At 39.4% G+C, this 17021-nt stretch overlaps 1 protein-coding gene across 1 annotated transcript; it reads right to left on the bottom strand.

The window, feature by feature from the left end:
* Positions 1–995: 995 nt before the first annotated feature.
* On the bottom strand, positions 996–15997 carry PSMC2 (proteasome 26S subunit, ATPase 2). Its single transcript, XM_059396992.1, has 12 exons — positions 15836–15997; positions 13976–14013; positions 12906–12987; positions 12081–12180; positions 6869–7000; positions 6412–6484; positions 5939–6034; positions 5141–5305; positions 4017–4104; positions 1550–1752; positions 1347–1443; positions 996–1258 (listed from the first exon to the last, which is right to left on the bottom strand). Exons 1-12 carry the CDS (start codon positions 15903–15905, stop codon positions 1101–1103), a joined length of 1302 nt encoding a protein of 433 aa, XP_059252975.1. The 5' UTR covers positions 15906–15997; the 3' UTR covers positions 996–1100.
* Positions 15998–17021: the final 1024 nt, after the last annotated feature.

The raw sequence follows: 17021 nt of genomic DNA, 5'->3' as shown, positions 1-17021 counted from the left end.
TTCGTTCTTCTCTTTGAAAACTTTCATATTTTAAATATTTCAATACAACATTTAAAGCATTTTCTATGTTGTCACTTTTTCTTCTGTGAATTAAAATGTATCAAGTTCTTGCTATTTTGCATTACTTTTTTATGACTAAACTGCAATAAAAACATTCTTTATTGTGCTTGCGTCTCAGTATTTGGGCAGGGAGGCTAATGGTGGTGCAAGATAGGAGAGGATTTGTCTGCACAAGAAATAATGTGAAAAAATAAGAATTTGAGAGCTCTGCTGAGGATCCCAATACAACTTTATTTTTAGAAATACCTCACTTCACCAGAAGTCTAACAGGAGCTTTACCAATATTTTAAACATTAATTTGTAAGATGAAAATAAGTACTTCTCTGTATGAAACCAATTCTGGATTTTCTAAATTAGATTATTATGTGTATATATTTTTCTTTCTGCTTTACTCCTTTGCTGGTCAGTAAAGTCACTAATTCGTCTTGATTAACTTGAAATCAACTCAAATGGCAAAGTAAAACCTAATACATCAGATGCTTCTTCCACTTTAAAAAAAGTTTGGCCAAAGCTTTATTATTCAGTGTGGTAGGAAAAAAATTTTTAAAAAACCACTGAAACACGTGGTCCTGTGCCTAGATGGACTGCTTTGATAAGGGGCAGAAGGGCATGAAGGTGAGAAATACAGGTACGGAGCTGACAAAGTTGGCCATGAATCCCAGCTTGGCTACAAGTACATTAAGTAGGAAAGTTTTTGCACATGTTACATCAAAATGCATTAGATCCACTGCACTGGGCAGATGGGAGGACACCACTGGCACCCAACCAGCATGTGCCTAGAATGGATGTGGTCTAAGCAAGCACTTTATGAAATGGGACCCTTCAATGGTAGTGTAATGATCAAAACATAATCAGTATACATCACAATAAGCTTTTCTGCCTGACGACATCAGATACCACTTTTTATTGTACTACAAAGACATCTGAAAAAAACATACAATTTGAAACGCTTTATTTTTGTGTGTGTCCTTATTATTAACAAGGCTATTTAATAAAGTTAGGATTCCAGTGAAAGGAAGTTTTCATGAAAGCCTTCGGGATCAGTTGTATGTCATATAGCGGGGAGTAGCACTGAATTTGGCGTAAGACTTAATGACCTTATTTACAGCCTCCAAGAAATCCTTCTCGGTAGCAATTTTTCGCCGTGCTCTGATGGCAAACATGCCAGCTTCTGTGCAGACGCTTCTAATCTCCGCACCTTTCAAACAAAAAGAAAACGACAGACTTATTAAAGCAGCCTGAACAGTCAGACCAGCAAATGTAACAAGCAAGACCTTTCAACCTACCAGTGCTATTTGGACACAGTCGCGCTAACAATTCAAATCTGATATCTCTTTCGACACTCATTGAACGAGCATGAATCTTAAAAATGTGAGTCCGACCCTAAAAATAGGGGAATTGATAAATATTAAAATGGAAAAACACCAGAGGAAGAAAAAATTCCACACGAGAGACTCTTGGGATCTCTGAAACGAAATGATTTTCTTACCTCTAGATCAGGTAAGCTGAATTCAATCTTTCTGTCCAGTCTCCCTGGCCTCATGAGTGCTGGATCCAGGGTGTCTGGTCTGTTAGTGGCCATCAGCACTTTAATGTTACCTCGAGGATCAAAACCGTCCAGCTGATTGATCAGTTCCAGCATTGTTCTCTGCACTTCGTTGTCTCCTCCAGCACCATCATCAAAACGAGCCCCTGAGAAGACAAAAGGAAAAATAAGCTCCTCGACGTCCACTCGAGGACGGCGCGACGCATAACTCGAGGTACTGTCACTGACTGCTCCTGTCGGGACACCGGAACGTGTGAACGTCTCCCTGGGAAGCACATGCTCTGAGAAGAGCCTCCTTTACACAAAATTGATTAGAGAGGGCATCTTTCAAAGGGACTCATCATAGATTTATGGAACAGAGGCTTCTTTTAAATATTATTTTTAACCTCTTTAAGGAATTTTTTTTTTTTAAAGATTTTATTTATTTATTTGACACAGAGAGAGAGAAATCACAAGTAGGCAGAGAGGCAGGCAGAGAGAGAGGGGGAAGCAGGCTCCCCCCTGAGCAGAGAGCCTGATGTGGGTCTCATCCCAGGACCCTGAGATCATGACCTGAGCTGAAGGCAGAGGCTTAACCCACTGAGCCACCCAGGCGCCCAGGACTTTTGTTTTTTAAGTGACTCAAGAACACCTCTACTTTCAGCACAATACACATCTGCATGAGGCGACAGAACACATGCGGACTCAAGCACTATGATGGTGTCTGACTGTATGTAAGAAACGGTCATACTCTTCCTTCCAAGTTTCTCAGAAACTCTCCTTAAAAATATGGCTAAATCCATAATACAGCACACTGATTCTGATGTATTATCTGAGCTTAATGTCAATCTCTCATTTGCAACCAAAATTAAAAAAAAAAAGACCTTCAAATATATACTCTCATTCTTAAGTTGTATAAATACTTACGGTTGTATTGATGTATTATGTATATTATAAAACACAAAAAAATTTTGGAAAACTTTTAAATGGGATTAAAAATACAAAGAAAAATTCTAGATTTCCTTCCTGTACCCTACTACTACTTTATATACAGTTACTTTGGAAGCCACAGCTTCAGAGCATCCTGACATCATAAAGCTTATTCCAAAACTACTATACAAATAACTTCAGAGTCACAACACTACATCGATGCACTGTGGTCACGTTATGTCCCTCCAAGACATTAACCACAGCAATGTCCAAACCTAACAATATCCAACCAGACTAAAAACAAGATTCTAGGTAACCTAACTGCAGTCCCCAGAGAGCATTAGAGGGTACACTATGTTTTCAAGTCATTTGTGTCACTAAGTTCATTAAGTAACTGTCTGAACATATGACATCTTTCGAGCTATTAAGAATTATTGGGGCGCCTGGGTGGCTCAACTGGTTAAGCGACTGCCTTTGGCTCAGGTCATGATCCTGGAGTCCCATGGTCAAGTTCTGCATCAGGCTCCCTGCTTGGCAGGGAGTCTGCTTCTCCCTCTGACCCTCCCCCTTCTCATGCTCTCCCTCTCAAATAAATAAAATCTTTAAAAAAAAAAAATTATTACTCCCAGGATGCCTGGCGGCTCACGTAAATTAAACATCCAACTCTTGATTTCAGCTCAGGTCATGATCTCAGGGTTGTGGTATCGAGCCCCATGTCTGTCTCCCTCTCTCTCTGCCCCTCCTCTCTCCTAAAAATAAAAGAATTACTACGCTCATAAACTATAACAATAGTCCAGCCCTACAGAACAGTTTAGTTTTCAAAGTTTATCTTACTTGTTACTTAACTTTTTTAAGTAGGCTCTACCCCAGCGTGGAGCCCAGTGTGAAGTTTGAACAGGACCCTGAGATCGAGATCTGAACTGAGATCAAGAGTTGGATGCTTAACCAACTAAGCCACCTAAGCACCCCTATGACTTACTTTAAATCTCTCAAAAACCCGTGAAATAAACAAGGCAGGAATTATCATTTCCTTTATACGGTAAGCAAACAGAAGCTCAGTTAGTTTGAATAACCTGCCTGAATCACAGAGCTAATACTGTATTTCATCAAATCTACAGAGCCAGCAGTAACATTACTTTATGTATACATTATGAAAAACCGCCACCAACTAAATTATGCCCTAGTGCTTTCTTATCACATTAAGTGAAGTTATATCCCCAATTAGAAATTGTTAAAGTGTGAAAACGTGTGTCATGTGAAAAAAATGAGGAAAGGACAAAGATCAAGATTTTCAGAAATAACAATGCTCCATCTCTTTTTTCCTTTACGGCGGATCTCTGTTGTCCGTTAGATCTGTAGCTCACACATGCCAGAGCTCACAGAAGAGGTGGAATTAAAATTCTCTACAAGATTAACACACACATCAAGAGAATTCTACACATATTACTTTAGCATGCTCATGAAAACCAATCCTAAAGTAGTCCTCTAAAAAACCACATACCTCCAATAGCATCAATTTCATCAAAGAAGATGAGGCAGGCTTTTTTCGTTCTGGCCATTTCAAAGAGCTCACGAACCATTCGAGCCCCCTAATGAGAAAAATAATTCAGAGTTGGTTTAAAACATTTTTTAAACACAGTAAGAATCTATGCTTCAAACTTTTCAATATTCCTAACAGTATTCTCAAGTATTAGTTATACCTAAAGCTTTTTAAAAAAAAAAACTGAAGTTGGTACCTATTCCACCAAATTAATCTTATTACCCTCCAAACAGTATTAACTTCATGAGTCTATACCTATTAAATAGCCAATACTTCAAGATCTGAAAAGGTCAAATAAACACTTAAATAAAGGTACCATAACAATCAGTTAAAATTGAGGAAAGAAAGCTTCGGATTTATCATTAGCATTAGTGAGCACTAATTTCACCGTGTACTTTTTTTTTAAGATTTTATTTATTTATTTGAGAGAGAATAAGAGAATAAGCAGGAGAAGAGGGAGAGGGAGAAGCAGGCTCCCTGCTGAGCAAAGAGCCTGATTCAGGCTTGATCCCAGGACCCTGAGATCATGACCTGACCCAAAGGCAGGCGCTTAATCAACTGAGCCACCCAGGCTCCCTGCTTTGTAAGTTTTGATCAAGGAACAGATCAACTCATGCAGCTCTTTTACTGTATCTTATTCTAAGTATACTAATCATCACTGTTTCAGATGTAATATACACAGCCCTAGACCTAATTGTAATGAAAAAAATACATCGTATGTATACATGTGTGTATGTGTATACACCATCATACATATACAGACGATTATGTTCTCTTTTCATAAGAGCATATGAAACGCTGCCCCTGAAAAAGTACACTTTTGAATGCACTCACTACATTTCTGGGGTCCCAGAAACCAAATCTGTAGAAAGGCCATCCTTCTGAAGAGGAAGCACACTGATTACAAGTTTTAGCCAATTGTTTGTTTCGAATGACCAAGGGAAGGCCAGTGGCTTCTGAGCTACTAATTACAATCCATCAGTCAAGAAATTTCACGTCTCAGTTCTTCAGTGTGGAACTATTATTCCACATCATAAATCTTTCACAGGGCTACGTAATAGTTGATTCTGATCAATGTACTTTACCTCACCGACGTACTTCTGTACAAGTTCAGATCCAATAACTCGAATGAAGCAAGCATCAGTCCTGTTAGCAACTGCCCGAGCACAGAGGGTCTTGCCTGTACCAGGTGGACCAAAGAGCAGCACACCCTTGGGAGGCTCAATGCCAAGGTTAACAAATCTTTCTGGCTATGGTGGGAGACATAATTTTTATATTTATCACTTCTGTGTAATAAACACAGAACTACGTCTGTATCATATTTGTAAATATCATTTATTTAAACCAAAATCATTAAGTCCACATGTATACACTTGATCTAAATAAGAATTTTGCTTATTCTAAGACACAAAATCTAAAAAAAAGACTCACATCTATACGTAATACTGAATGGCTTTTAACGGTGTTTTTCTTATCCAGGCTTAACAAAATCCCCCCATTTTTAAAAAATTACAGTGTTTTAAAAAACTAAAGTATTATCTGGTGTTTAATATTCCAGTTTTCCATTATCCTCCCAAGCTTATTTTGACTCAATTTAAGCCTACATCCTCTTGGTATCATTAAAACACGTGGTTTCTTCTACAGTAACTTATAATAAATTCTAACATATTGCTAAAGGTTATATCTCAATCTCCTCTGTCACTCAAGATAGCAGATCTGTTTTTTAATAGGTCTGACCAATCATTTTGCTTCCTCTCTTCTGGAATGTACCAACTCACCACACCTCTATCCTCTACCCCCTCAAAAGTTTTCACTAAGGAAAACATAAAATTTTCGAAGCTATCTAATGATACATAACTTAGTCCACAGTCTCAGCCACTTACATGAAGTAATGGGGTTTCAACTACTTCTCGAAGTTTCTCAATCTGTTCCTTACAGCCACCCACATCACTGTAAGTGACATCAGGTTTTTCTTCCACCTAAAAGAAAGATGAAAATGTGTAACATAGAGCCATAGGCTTTTGAATACTAGTTCAAATCTTCTATCCACTACAGCAGACCCAACACCCAAAAAGAAAAATGAGACTCATCGCAAATAAGAATAACATAAAAATGGAATCCACTGTCCAGTGTCCTACCACCACTTGCAATAGTACTTGCAATGACAGAGAGACAAAGCAGTAAAAAAAAAAAAAAAAAAAAAAAGACCGATAAAAACTTTCTCATCTGAAAAACTGTTTAAAACATTTTGTAACTCTCCAGTATTTGCCCACAAGTCAAAGTTTCAAAATTCTTTGAGATGGATGCAATTGTATTCAAAGTCATGCCATTCCTTTTCCCTCCCGTATTTTCTTACCTGCATCATGGTGACTGTTGGGTCAATCTTGGGAGGCAGCGGAATGTGAATCTGATACTTATTTCTGTCCACCCTAAAGATTGTAAAAAAGATCATCATTCAACACATTCAAAAAACTTACTCAGTTAATCATCATGTATTGTATATACATTAACTAACTTAATCCTACTATCTTAGAGTAAGTGCTCCCTCCACTCACACCACGTTACCTTAAGTAGACCGTCAAACTCAACTCTCAAATCCTGCACTGACATTTAAAGCCATTCACAAAAAGCCCTAGTGGGGTAAAGGAAAGAAGCAGATGTGGAAGAAAGGGTGTTCAACGGTAGTACTCTACCACAGGGTATTGCTTCGTATTCTACAGCACCCAGTTCATTCATTCCAAAGAAGCCAAGGATATGGATGTGGCATGGTATCTTTAATGAAAGAAAAGTATTTACTATAAATACAATCTTACCCAACTCTCATCCCTTCTTCAATGTCGGTAGGTGCTACCTGATCACTGAGGTCCACCACAAACTTGGCAAACTGCTTCACATTGATAATGTACTTTGGGTCCTCCGAGTCAGCATTGATTATCTTCGTACACCTAACAGCAAAAGGCTTGGTTAGAGTAAGAAACCTAAACCACTAATAATGAATTCAAGTAACTAGATTCTCTCCTGGGCAAGCAGTATACTAATGAGCAAGTAAAAACTAGAACTGCAGAAATTAGATCACTGCTTATGATCCTTTACTATAGAAACCCAAGGGTCCACTCAAATTAAGCAAAGCTGTAAATTTTTCAAAAGACACATTCCCCTAGAAAGTTAAACCCAAATATTTCATTATTAAGACGTTCTCCAGGGGCGCCTGGGTGGCTCAGTGGGTTAAGCCGCTGCCTTCGGCTCAGGTCATGATCTCAGGGTCCTGGGATCGAGTCCCGCATCGGGCTCTCTGCTCAGCAGGGAGCCTGCTTCCTCCTCTCTCTCTGCCTGCCTCTCTGCCTACTTGTAATCTCTCTCTGTCAAATAAATAAATAAATCTTTAAAAAAAAAAAGATGTTCTCCAATTTCTTGAATTTTTTTTTCAAGATTTTATTTATTTATTTGAGAGAGAGAGACAGAGACTGGAAGAGAGCACGAGCCGGGAGAGGGAGAAGCAAGCTCCCCACTGAGCAGGGAGCCTGATGCGGGGCTTGATCCCAAGAACCCAGGATGAGGACCTGAGCCGAAGGCAGATGCTTAACTGACTGAGCCACCCACATGCTCTAATTTCTGGATTTTCTTAAGTACATTCCTTAGTGATACTCCTCTATATCTTAAGTTACTCTCCATTTTATTGTTCCTTTAGGAAGATGGTCATCTTGCCTCATAACAAGTTAAGTAATAAATGTTGTTTACCTTCTTTTCTGAGTTTATACTTCAAATCCATGTTTATCATTGCAGCTATTTTTAACTCAAATGTATTCTTTTTCTGTGTGACATGGTAAAGCCAAATTTGTAATACCATGTACATCATAGTAAAAAGCAGTCTACTGCCCTTTCTCTTCTGTCTATGGAAGAAAAACAAAAAACAGAACTCACTATAGGACAAATCCATGTCATAAGCTGTAGCACTAATACGGGGAAATACAAAATAGACTAGAGTGTACGTAAAGGTAGAGCCCAAAGTAAGCTCAAGAATGCTTTGTTCAGTCTTGAGCATGCTGTGGCTCAGCTCATGATCCTGGGGTCCTGGGATCGAGACCCAAATTGGGCTCCCTGATCATTGGGGAAGTGGGGAACCTGCTTCTCCCTCTCCCCTCTCATGTTCTCCCTTCCTGTCCCTGTCTCTCTCTCAAATAAATAAAATCTTTACAAAAAGAAAAAAAAAAAAAAAGCTTTATCCTTGCAGCAAAACTGTGTGATAGGACTCTCTTTCCTGTTACCAGTCAAGGTCTACCAGGGAGGATTACATATAAAGTACCGATCACTACTTCCTCTGACAAATCATGATCACAGTGTCTGCACAAATAAGGATTTTTTTTAATCCAAAACTGAGAAAGTACATATATGTAAGGATGTCAACTTTTAGAATGAACCTGAGTTTCTCTCAGTTCTTAGGTCTCCAACTAAAATCAATGTATGATTACCAGACATCTAGCATAAAAGATAGACCCCAAACAAATGAAGGGGAAAAAAACACCTTGGATAAAGTAGAAACCTTGCAGTTATCATTCATTTCCTTGATGAATGAGAACATCTTATGACCATGATTCAAAAATAGAGGACATTCAAAAAAACAATGAATACCTATTTTGAAAGAATAAAGAGCTCTTAGAAATTAAAAGCTTGAAAAGAGAAACAGGAAGGAACAACAACAACAACAAAAAAAAACAAACAAAAAAGGACTTAACATTAAGAAAATCTCAAAAGTAGAGCAAAAAGACCAAAACAAACAAACAAAAAACCACTGCACAGGAAAGATTAGCATATTAGCAGAGATATCCAGGAACTCCAAGTAATACAAGTCTGGAATAGAGGACCAAGAAAATAGAAAGAAATTAAAAAATAATTTCAAGAAAAACTGCCACAGTGAAGGCCATGAGAGCCAAGCACCATGGATGAAAATTCACCAATACTGAGGCATGTTATTATGAAATCTCAGAATCCTGAGAACGAGGAGACTATACAACTTTCAGATGAAAAATAGGTCACACATACAGGACTGGGAATCAGAAGAACTTCAGATCAACAACACTGGGAGGGGGAAGACCATGGAATGCTGCCTTCAAAATTCTGAAGAAGGAACATTATACCAAGACATTTTCAGACATACATAGTCTCAAAATACTGCCTCCCAACTTGCTTCTTTCACAAAGCTACTACAGAGCTACTTGCACCTAAAGCAGGTATACACAAACCAACATGAGAAACTCATGGTATGTAAGCAACAGGAGAGCAGCAAAGGGAACCTCCAAGGTCAGAGATCAAGGATGATTGTGATTTAGCATGTGCAAAGGGCCATGGTGCAAAATGAAGCAGGTGAGCAAGTGCTGGTTAAGACTTCTTCAGGACAATGGACCCGAGAGAACCCCAGGCGCAGCTGATGCACCTGAGGTATATGGGAGAAAAAAACCTGCCAGGGCGCCTGGGTGGCTCAGTGGGTTAAAGCCTCTGCTTCAGCTCAGGTCATGATCCCGGTGTCCTGGGATCGAGCCCCGCATCGGACTCTCTGCTCAGCAGGGAGCCTGCTTTCCCCCTCTCTCTGCCTGCCTGCCTACTTGTGATCTCTCTGTCAAATAAATAAATAAAATCTTTAAAAAAAAAAAACACCTGCCAGACCTAACACATCTGAAGAGGAATTTTAGACAATCAAGAAAAACTGGAGGGTTGAGTTTTTTATATACATACAAAATGGCAAACGAGGAAAGATAATTATGACAAGGAAAACAAGAAATGGTACAAGAAAGAAAATAATCACAGTATAACACTTACCTCTTAGTGAATAGCATCACTTAGCCAGTTATGAAAACAGTGACTACTGACCAAGCCAAAAGTTTACTAATTACATTAGGAGGATGTAGGGATAGGAAAGGTCTGTTTTGGGGATGAAGGCAGAGGAAACAAAATCCTCAAGCCAGCAGATAATACCTAAACTTAAAAAAACAAGACACAGGGGCGCCTGGGTGGCTCAGTGGGTTAAAGCCTCTGCCTTTAGCTCAGGTCATGATCTCAGGGTCCTGGGATCGAGCCCCGCATCGGGCTCTCCGCTCAGCGGGGAGCCTGCTTCTTTCTCTCTCTCTGCCTGCTTGTGATCTCTCTCTGTCAAATAAATAAATAAAATTAAAAAAAAAAAAAAAAAAAAAAAGACACAATCTACAATATGCAAGAATTGTGTCCTTAAGAATCATGAAGGTAGAAACCAAACCACCAGTTAAAAATTTTGAAAATACGGGGCGCCTGGGTGGCTCAGTGGGTTAAGCCGCTGCCTTCGGCTCGGGTCATGATCTCAGGGTCCTGGGATCGAGTCCCGCATCAAGCTCTCTGCTCTGCAGGGAGCCTGCTTCCTCCTCTCCCTCTCTCTGCCTGCCTGTCTGCCTGCTTGTGATCTCTGTCTGTCAAATAAATAAATAAAATCTTAAAAAAAAAAAAAAAAGAAAATACGTATCTCTAAGGCTAGAGGAATTGGGAAAGACAACTACTGTCCTAGCACTGTTTAACTCTTTAAAACCATCATAAAACTGATATATAAACCAATAAATAGAAAGAAGGGGAGACAGAAAAAAAAGAGTGAGGGAGGAAGTAAAAGAGGAAAGGAAAAATAACTTTTAGCTGTAGTAAAGAGTTAAAACTGAAACAAAATATTCAATGATCAGAATAACACAGGAGAATATAATCTTGGATTGAGCTAGGCCTTCATAAGCAACAAACCCAAGAGGTATAGTGAAAATATATTAATTTTATTTTTTATTTTAATTTAAAATTAAATTTTATTTTATTTAAATTTAAAATTAAATTTTTTTATTTTTATTTTATTAATTTTATGTATTTAATGTTTATTTATTTATTATATTTATTTTACACATTAATACAACAAAAGATACAAGAAGTTAAGTGACAGAATGGGAAAAAAAATAATTGTAGCATATTTAAGAAAAGATTAATATGTACAATATAGAAAGTTCTCCTAAAAATTCACAAAAAGAACCCAATAGAACAAAACATGAATAGACCTGGGTGGCTCAGTGGGTTAAAGCCTCTGCCTTTGGCTTGGGTCATGATCCCAGGGTCCTGGGATCAAGCCCCACATAGGGCTCTCTGCTTCCCCCTCTCTCTCTGCCTGCCTCTCTGCCTGCTTGTGATCTCTCTCTCCTCTCTCACTCGCTATCAAATAAATAAATAAATAAAAATCTTTAAAGAAATACAAATGTTTAGTCAGTATAAGAAGCAGTCATACTAGTAATCAGCATAATGCAAATTAAAATGAGATTTTTATTTACCCCCCAATGATAAAAGTGTAAAAACAGATGATCACATATCTTATATTGATCAGGGAAACAGATATTTGCCTCAAAGCCTCATGTTAGGGAGTATAAGTTGGTCAAACTACCTTTTTCCAGATTTTCAAAACTGTAAATGCTTTTGACCTCCCAATTCCAGTGCTAGTAAGCTATACTACAGAAGTGTATGTACACAGAGGAGTATTTAACATAAATGTTCAGTATAGCAACTGTAGAGTAGTACAGTTTGTACAGTAACAAAATTGTAAATAAACCAGAATCTAGAGAGTATTAGTAATTTTTAAAAAACAAGAGAAAGAAAAAAAAGTACTAAAAAAAATCAGGACATGTTTCTTTGCATGCAAATATATATATGAAGATATACAGGAGGGCTAAGAGGACCAAACTATTTTCAGTTATAGCTAATGAGGGGATATGGGACAGCGAAGATGAGAAGGGAGGTTTTCCTGTTTTCATCTGATCTTTTTGGTACCATCGGAATCTTTCGAATCTTTTACATGATTATATCTTCACCTACTTCTTGAGTAATTGTTGAAAGCATAAAATTTAATCCCAGATACTTCTATAAAAGCTTTGTTTACTTCAAACTAGGAAAAGAAATTTTTATGAACTACTGCATACACCTGGATTCTAAAAAGTGCGTAAAAGTACAGATAAAAATGAATTTCCAGCATGCGATACATACCTTGCAACCTGCAAAGGCTGTTCACTCTGCAGTGTTTGCTTATCTGCAGCCAAATCCCAGAGTGCTGGTGGGGCCAGGCCAGTATCAGACTCTTTAATACCTAAATAAAGAGAACAAAAATTGAAATGTAATGCATCACCTGTAAGCAAGCATTCTTGAACTCAGCACCACCACATCTGCTGTGGGGGGTGTCCCGTGCATTTCTGGGTAGCGGGCAACATTCTTGGCTGCTCGCCACTAGATGTCACCAGCATCACCTCCCCCTCAAGTGATGAGCATCAAGAGTATCTCTAGTCACTGCCAAATGTCCTGGAGGAAGAGGGCACAGGGGTAACACCTCATCTGAAAACCACTGCCCTAAAGCGGTCACAAGCCAAAATGCAATACCATATTTCACAAATGTGTGCAGGTCAAATACTGTAAAACTTCAGCACTCAAATTACTGAGAAGAAAAGTTTCCAACCACTAGGCAATAGTGTGCTTACTTCAAGCAATACCCTGGGAGACCATATTTTTATTCACTAAGAAACATTTACTCCCCTCACCTTTTTTTATTTTTGGAAACATTTAGTTCTTTAATAGAGTTTATTGAACTTGGCTCTGAGCAACAGAAACACTATTTGCTTAAAGGATGAGGTTGCTTACCTGCTTAAGCACTGATCTTGGTTGTAAAAGGTAGTGAAAGATTATTAAAGGAGTTCTAATTTCTTAACAGGAGAGTAATAATTTTTTTAATCTATAATTCATGAAAGTTAGTTTTGTATATACTCTTTTGATATAATTAATACAGGACATTTAAAGAGATAAGAATAATGAAATATATACCAGTGAGCTCATTAATTTTCTTGAGAAGTTGTTGAATGTCATCTTCAACTTGCTTTATCTGCCTAGAGTAAGTGCTTTGACCCTAGGAGATAAAGATCACTTGAATTAGAACATTAAGACATCAATGTATTAAACTGCAGACAAAGTGTTAACAGTTACAATCTTAATAGCTATTATTGACCGAAAGCTTGTGAAGTGGAAATAGAGTGTATCTTTCAGAAATATTCCTGAACCAGTATTTTCCCTCAAACAACACACCATTATGTAGGCTAACAAATGAAAATCATGCCTGAAACTAAAGAAAACTGCAAGTCCATTTCTATGCATTAAACTTTCCATTTCAGATCTAATTCAGTTGCATACATTTTAAATATAGTACACACTGGTGTATGTTAGTTCAAGTATCTTCCAATGTAGGACTATACTTACTTACAAATAGTATAAAAAAATATACAAGCTTTGATATGCTGCATATTTGCTCTCAATCTAATCTAGAGAGAAAATAGTATGTAACTTTTCAGTGAGGATTATTACAAACTGCTAGACTTTCTTTTCTAATTATTTGGAAGGATAATACCAAGAATAGTTCTTTTTATTTTATTTTATTTTATTTATTTATTTGAGAGAGCAAGCGAGCATGCGGAGGGAAGGATCAGAGGGAGAAGCAGACTCCCCTCGGAGCAGGGAGCCTGATGCGGCACTCGATCCCAGGACTCTGGGATCATGACCTGAGCTGAAGGCAGTGGCTCAACCAACTGAGTCACCAGACAGCTGCAAAAATAGTTCTTATTTCAACATAAAACATCTACATTTGGGACACCTGGGTGGCTCAGTCGGTTAAGCCACTGCCTTTGGCTCAGGTCATGATCCCAGGGTCCTGGGATCAAGTCCCACAAGGGGTGGGGGGGTGTTCCTGGCTCATCAGGTAGCCTGCTTCTCTCCTGCCTCTGACTGCCACTCTGCCTGCTTCTTTGTGCGCATAGGCACGTGCTCTCTCTCTCTCTGACAAATAAATAAATAAAATATATATTTTTTTAAATCTGCATTTGGTAGACACTAAAAGGACTTACGTAAGTTTTCAGCAAGGCAATATCCCCCTCATCCAGAGCTAAAATAAGAGAGAACACATTAGGTTCAAATCCAGGAAATTAGAGCTAACAATTCTTTTCTGTTAAATTTAAATTGCATTAATGAGTGAGAAAAATCACGCAAAGTTAGTAATGACATAAATACAACCAAGAAAAAGTTCCTGGACTCAAGGCACTTTTATCTTAATTGGGTAAAGGCAGATTTTTAACCAACGGCGTCACATAAATGCTGAAGAGTCTTAAAGTCCTGTGACACAAAAAGAACAGGGAGCCCAAAGAACAGTTTGAGAATCGGAACAACCTGGGCACTAGCAAAGTTGCAGCAAGTCATGCATTTGACAAGTAACGCTGGAAAAAAAGAATCTAAGCATCAGTTCTGTCATCTGAGAAACAGAGAGAACACTCATTTACCTCCATAATGCTGCTATAAATACCAACTAAAATATGGGTGAAGAAGCACATAAAATTCTGTATTAGTCATAACTATATACAAAGAATACATTTACTGATACATTTACAGAATTATAACCTACCCAGAGACATACACGGATGAAATGCTAAATCTCTGTGACTAAGTTTTCTACTAGGTGTCTGAGTAGCTCTGAGCAGTATCTTAAAATACTGCCAAGGCAAAGAGTAAAGTGTGGGAAGAACACAGAGAGAAAATTTCTTTCTTTGGCGGGGAGGTGGAAATGGAAAAGAAAACAGTGCTAGGAGGGATTGAAGTTGTTTACGAAGGGAAAAGTAAGAGAAAAGAAAGGGGGGAAATGCAAGAATATTTTTTAAATAGTCTGTAAGGAACAAAAGAAGAAAGCAGCATAAAGATGAGACTAGAAGGGGAAGAAATGTGAGCTGGGTGAGCTTTATCTCCTGCACCGTGGGTAGAAGTGTCAAGCCATATAGTCCCTACAGAGAGTAATTTTGCATTATCAAACTTACAACTCCCATTTCTAAAACGGACCCTACAGCTTGTGCTTGTACTGGGATATAAGTTACATGAACAAATTCGTTGCTCTAGGATGGCCGTCAGATTGGAAGACATGTACACGTGCATCAATAAGGATTAATCGTATATATGACTGCTCCCCCAATAAAGTGGGGTACTATGCAGATGCAGAGATAGGCAGACAGCACAGACTTTTTATAAAACAATATGAACTTGTCCCTAAGACACATGAAGATGGGGGAAAAGCAAGATGTACAATATGCTCCTTTTAGGTAAAAATAAACTCTTGTTTATGCACAAAATGTCTAGAAAGATAACGCAAAATGGCAACACGATCTCCCTCCGAGGATAATGGATGATGGGGCCAAGGGCAAAGCCACTTTTCAGTGTATCTTTTTTAATGCCTTTACTGTTTGGGACCATCTGAATAAATTAATCAAAGGAATGTGTGCCCCCCCCCCCCCCCTGTTTTTTTTTTTTTTTTTTTTTTTTAAAGAAAACCACGTCTCCGGATCCCGGCTACACAGGGATAGCACCAAGCCGTCCCACTAGAGGAGGAGGAGGAGGGACAGAAAAGAGGATCCAGGTGATCAAGCACCCAGGCGGGGACGCTTTTTCAAGGCCAGCAGGGCCAAGCACGGTGCGTGACCTCCTCAAGCCGTGACAGCTCAGTATGAATAAAAGCCTCGATCGAGGGGAGATGAATACAGAACTTGGACCAACATGTGGGGCAGCGAGAAGGCACGCCGGCTAAGCCGGCTGCCGCCACCGACTAAATAAATCATCAGGGGCACAAAAGGAACACAGCGCCGAGCCGCGAGCAAGGAATCCAGCCTCCCCTCTGGGGCCAAGCCTGGTTCTGCTCCGGCCAGGCCCGCCCGCCTGTGTCAACCGACCTCGGATAGGCTTGTCGTCCTTCTCCTCCTCTTTGGTTTTCCGCTGATCCGCACCGAGGTAATCCGGCATTTTCGTTGTTGCGAGGGCCTCAACTGCTCAGTGATTACACAGCACCTTCGTCGCTTCCGGTGGTGCCGCTCTTTCCTTTCCTCACCGGAAGTAAGCGGAGCTCTGCGGACCGGTGTAGTATGCGCACGAGAACCGGAAGAGAGTCCCGGAGGACAGGCGCCGGCGTCCCCTCGCAGTTCCGGGACTGATTCCGGGTGGGAATGGGACGTGGGTCGGCCCTGGTCCCTCACTAGGGAGCGTTTACCTGAACAACAGTCCTCATTTAGTCATTTCTTCACTGTGCACTCTTTGGTAACTACTCTGTGCTTTTAAGTTTATCCTTTACCTCACAGCGTTGTGAAAACGATATTAAATAACGGTGTTTTCAAAGTCTACGCAGGAAGTCGTAGCTAGATCTATGAATACAGTGAAGGTAAAGAGAAGTTGCTCCTTAATTTGATGTCGGTGTGAAATGAGATAAACCGTTTCAGCGTTTCAACCTCCTGCCCTAGAGGACTGGGAGGAATCATCCTCAGGTACGGGGGAGTTGGGGGAAAAGAGCAGGTTTTGAGAGAAATTAGTTTAGGTGATGAGTAGAAGTGAGTGGTTAGGGAAGACCTGAATTTGCAAATGAAAACCTGACCCTTCTTTGCGCTAAGGCAGGACATACGGAGGAGAGTGAAAACATAACCTCCAGGGTAGGAGAAAGAATTTGGGGGTCATAAATTCTATAAGGGATTAATACCTCAAATATTAGGAGGAGCTCCAACTCAAGAGGAGAAGAGCCCCATTTTAAAAAATGAGCAATGGGGGCGCTTAGGTGACTCGGTGGAGCCTCTGACTCTTGATTTTGGCTCAGGTCACGATCTCAGGGTCCTGGGTTCGGAGTCGGCCTGTCTCCATTTTACTGCTCCTCCCCTTGCTCACACTCTCAAGGAAATAAAATCTTGAAAGAATAACTAAAAATGGGCAATGGACTTGAATAAACATTTCAAAGAAGATACATAAATGGCCAGCAGCACAGGAAAAAGATGCTCAATAATAGCCATTGGGGAAATACAAATCAAAACCAGGAGATACTGCCTTACAGCCATTAGGATGGCCACTATCCAAAAAATGGGGTGAGAAGAAACAAAA

Source organism: Mustela nigripes, chromosome 4 (assembly GCF_022355385.1).
Source record: "Mustela nigripes isolate SB6536 chromosome 4, MUSNIG.SB6536, whole genome shotgun sequence".
NCBI classification, from domain to species: Eukaryota; Metazoa; Chordata; class Mammalia; order Carnivora; family Mustelidae; genus Mustela; species Mustela nigripes.
This window is presented reverse-complemented; position numbering and strand designations above follow the sequence as displayed.

Coding starts and splice junctions, on each gene's coding strand:
- PSMC2 (XM_059396992.1), bottom strand. CDS start 15,905: ATGCCGGATTACCTCGGTGCGGATCAGCGGAAAACCAAAGAGGAGGAG. Junction 14,014..15,835: donor GGACGACAAGCCTATCCGAG/GTCGGTTGACAC, acceptor CTCTTATTTTAG/CTCTGGATGAGGGGGATATT. Junction 1,444..1,549: donor TCAGCTTACCTGATCTAGAG/GTAAGAAAATCA, acceptor CCCTATTTTTAG/GGTCGGACTCACATTTTTAA.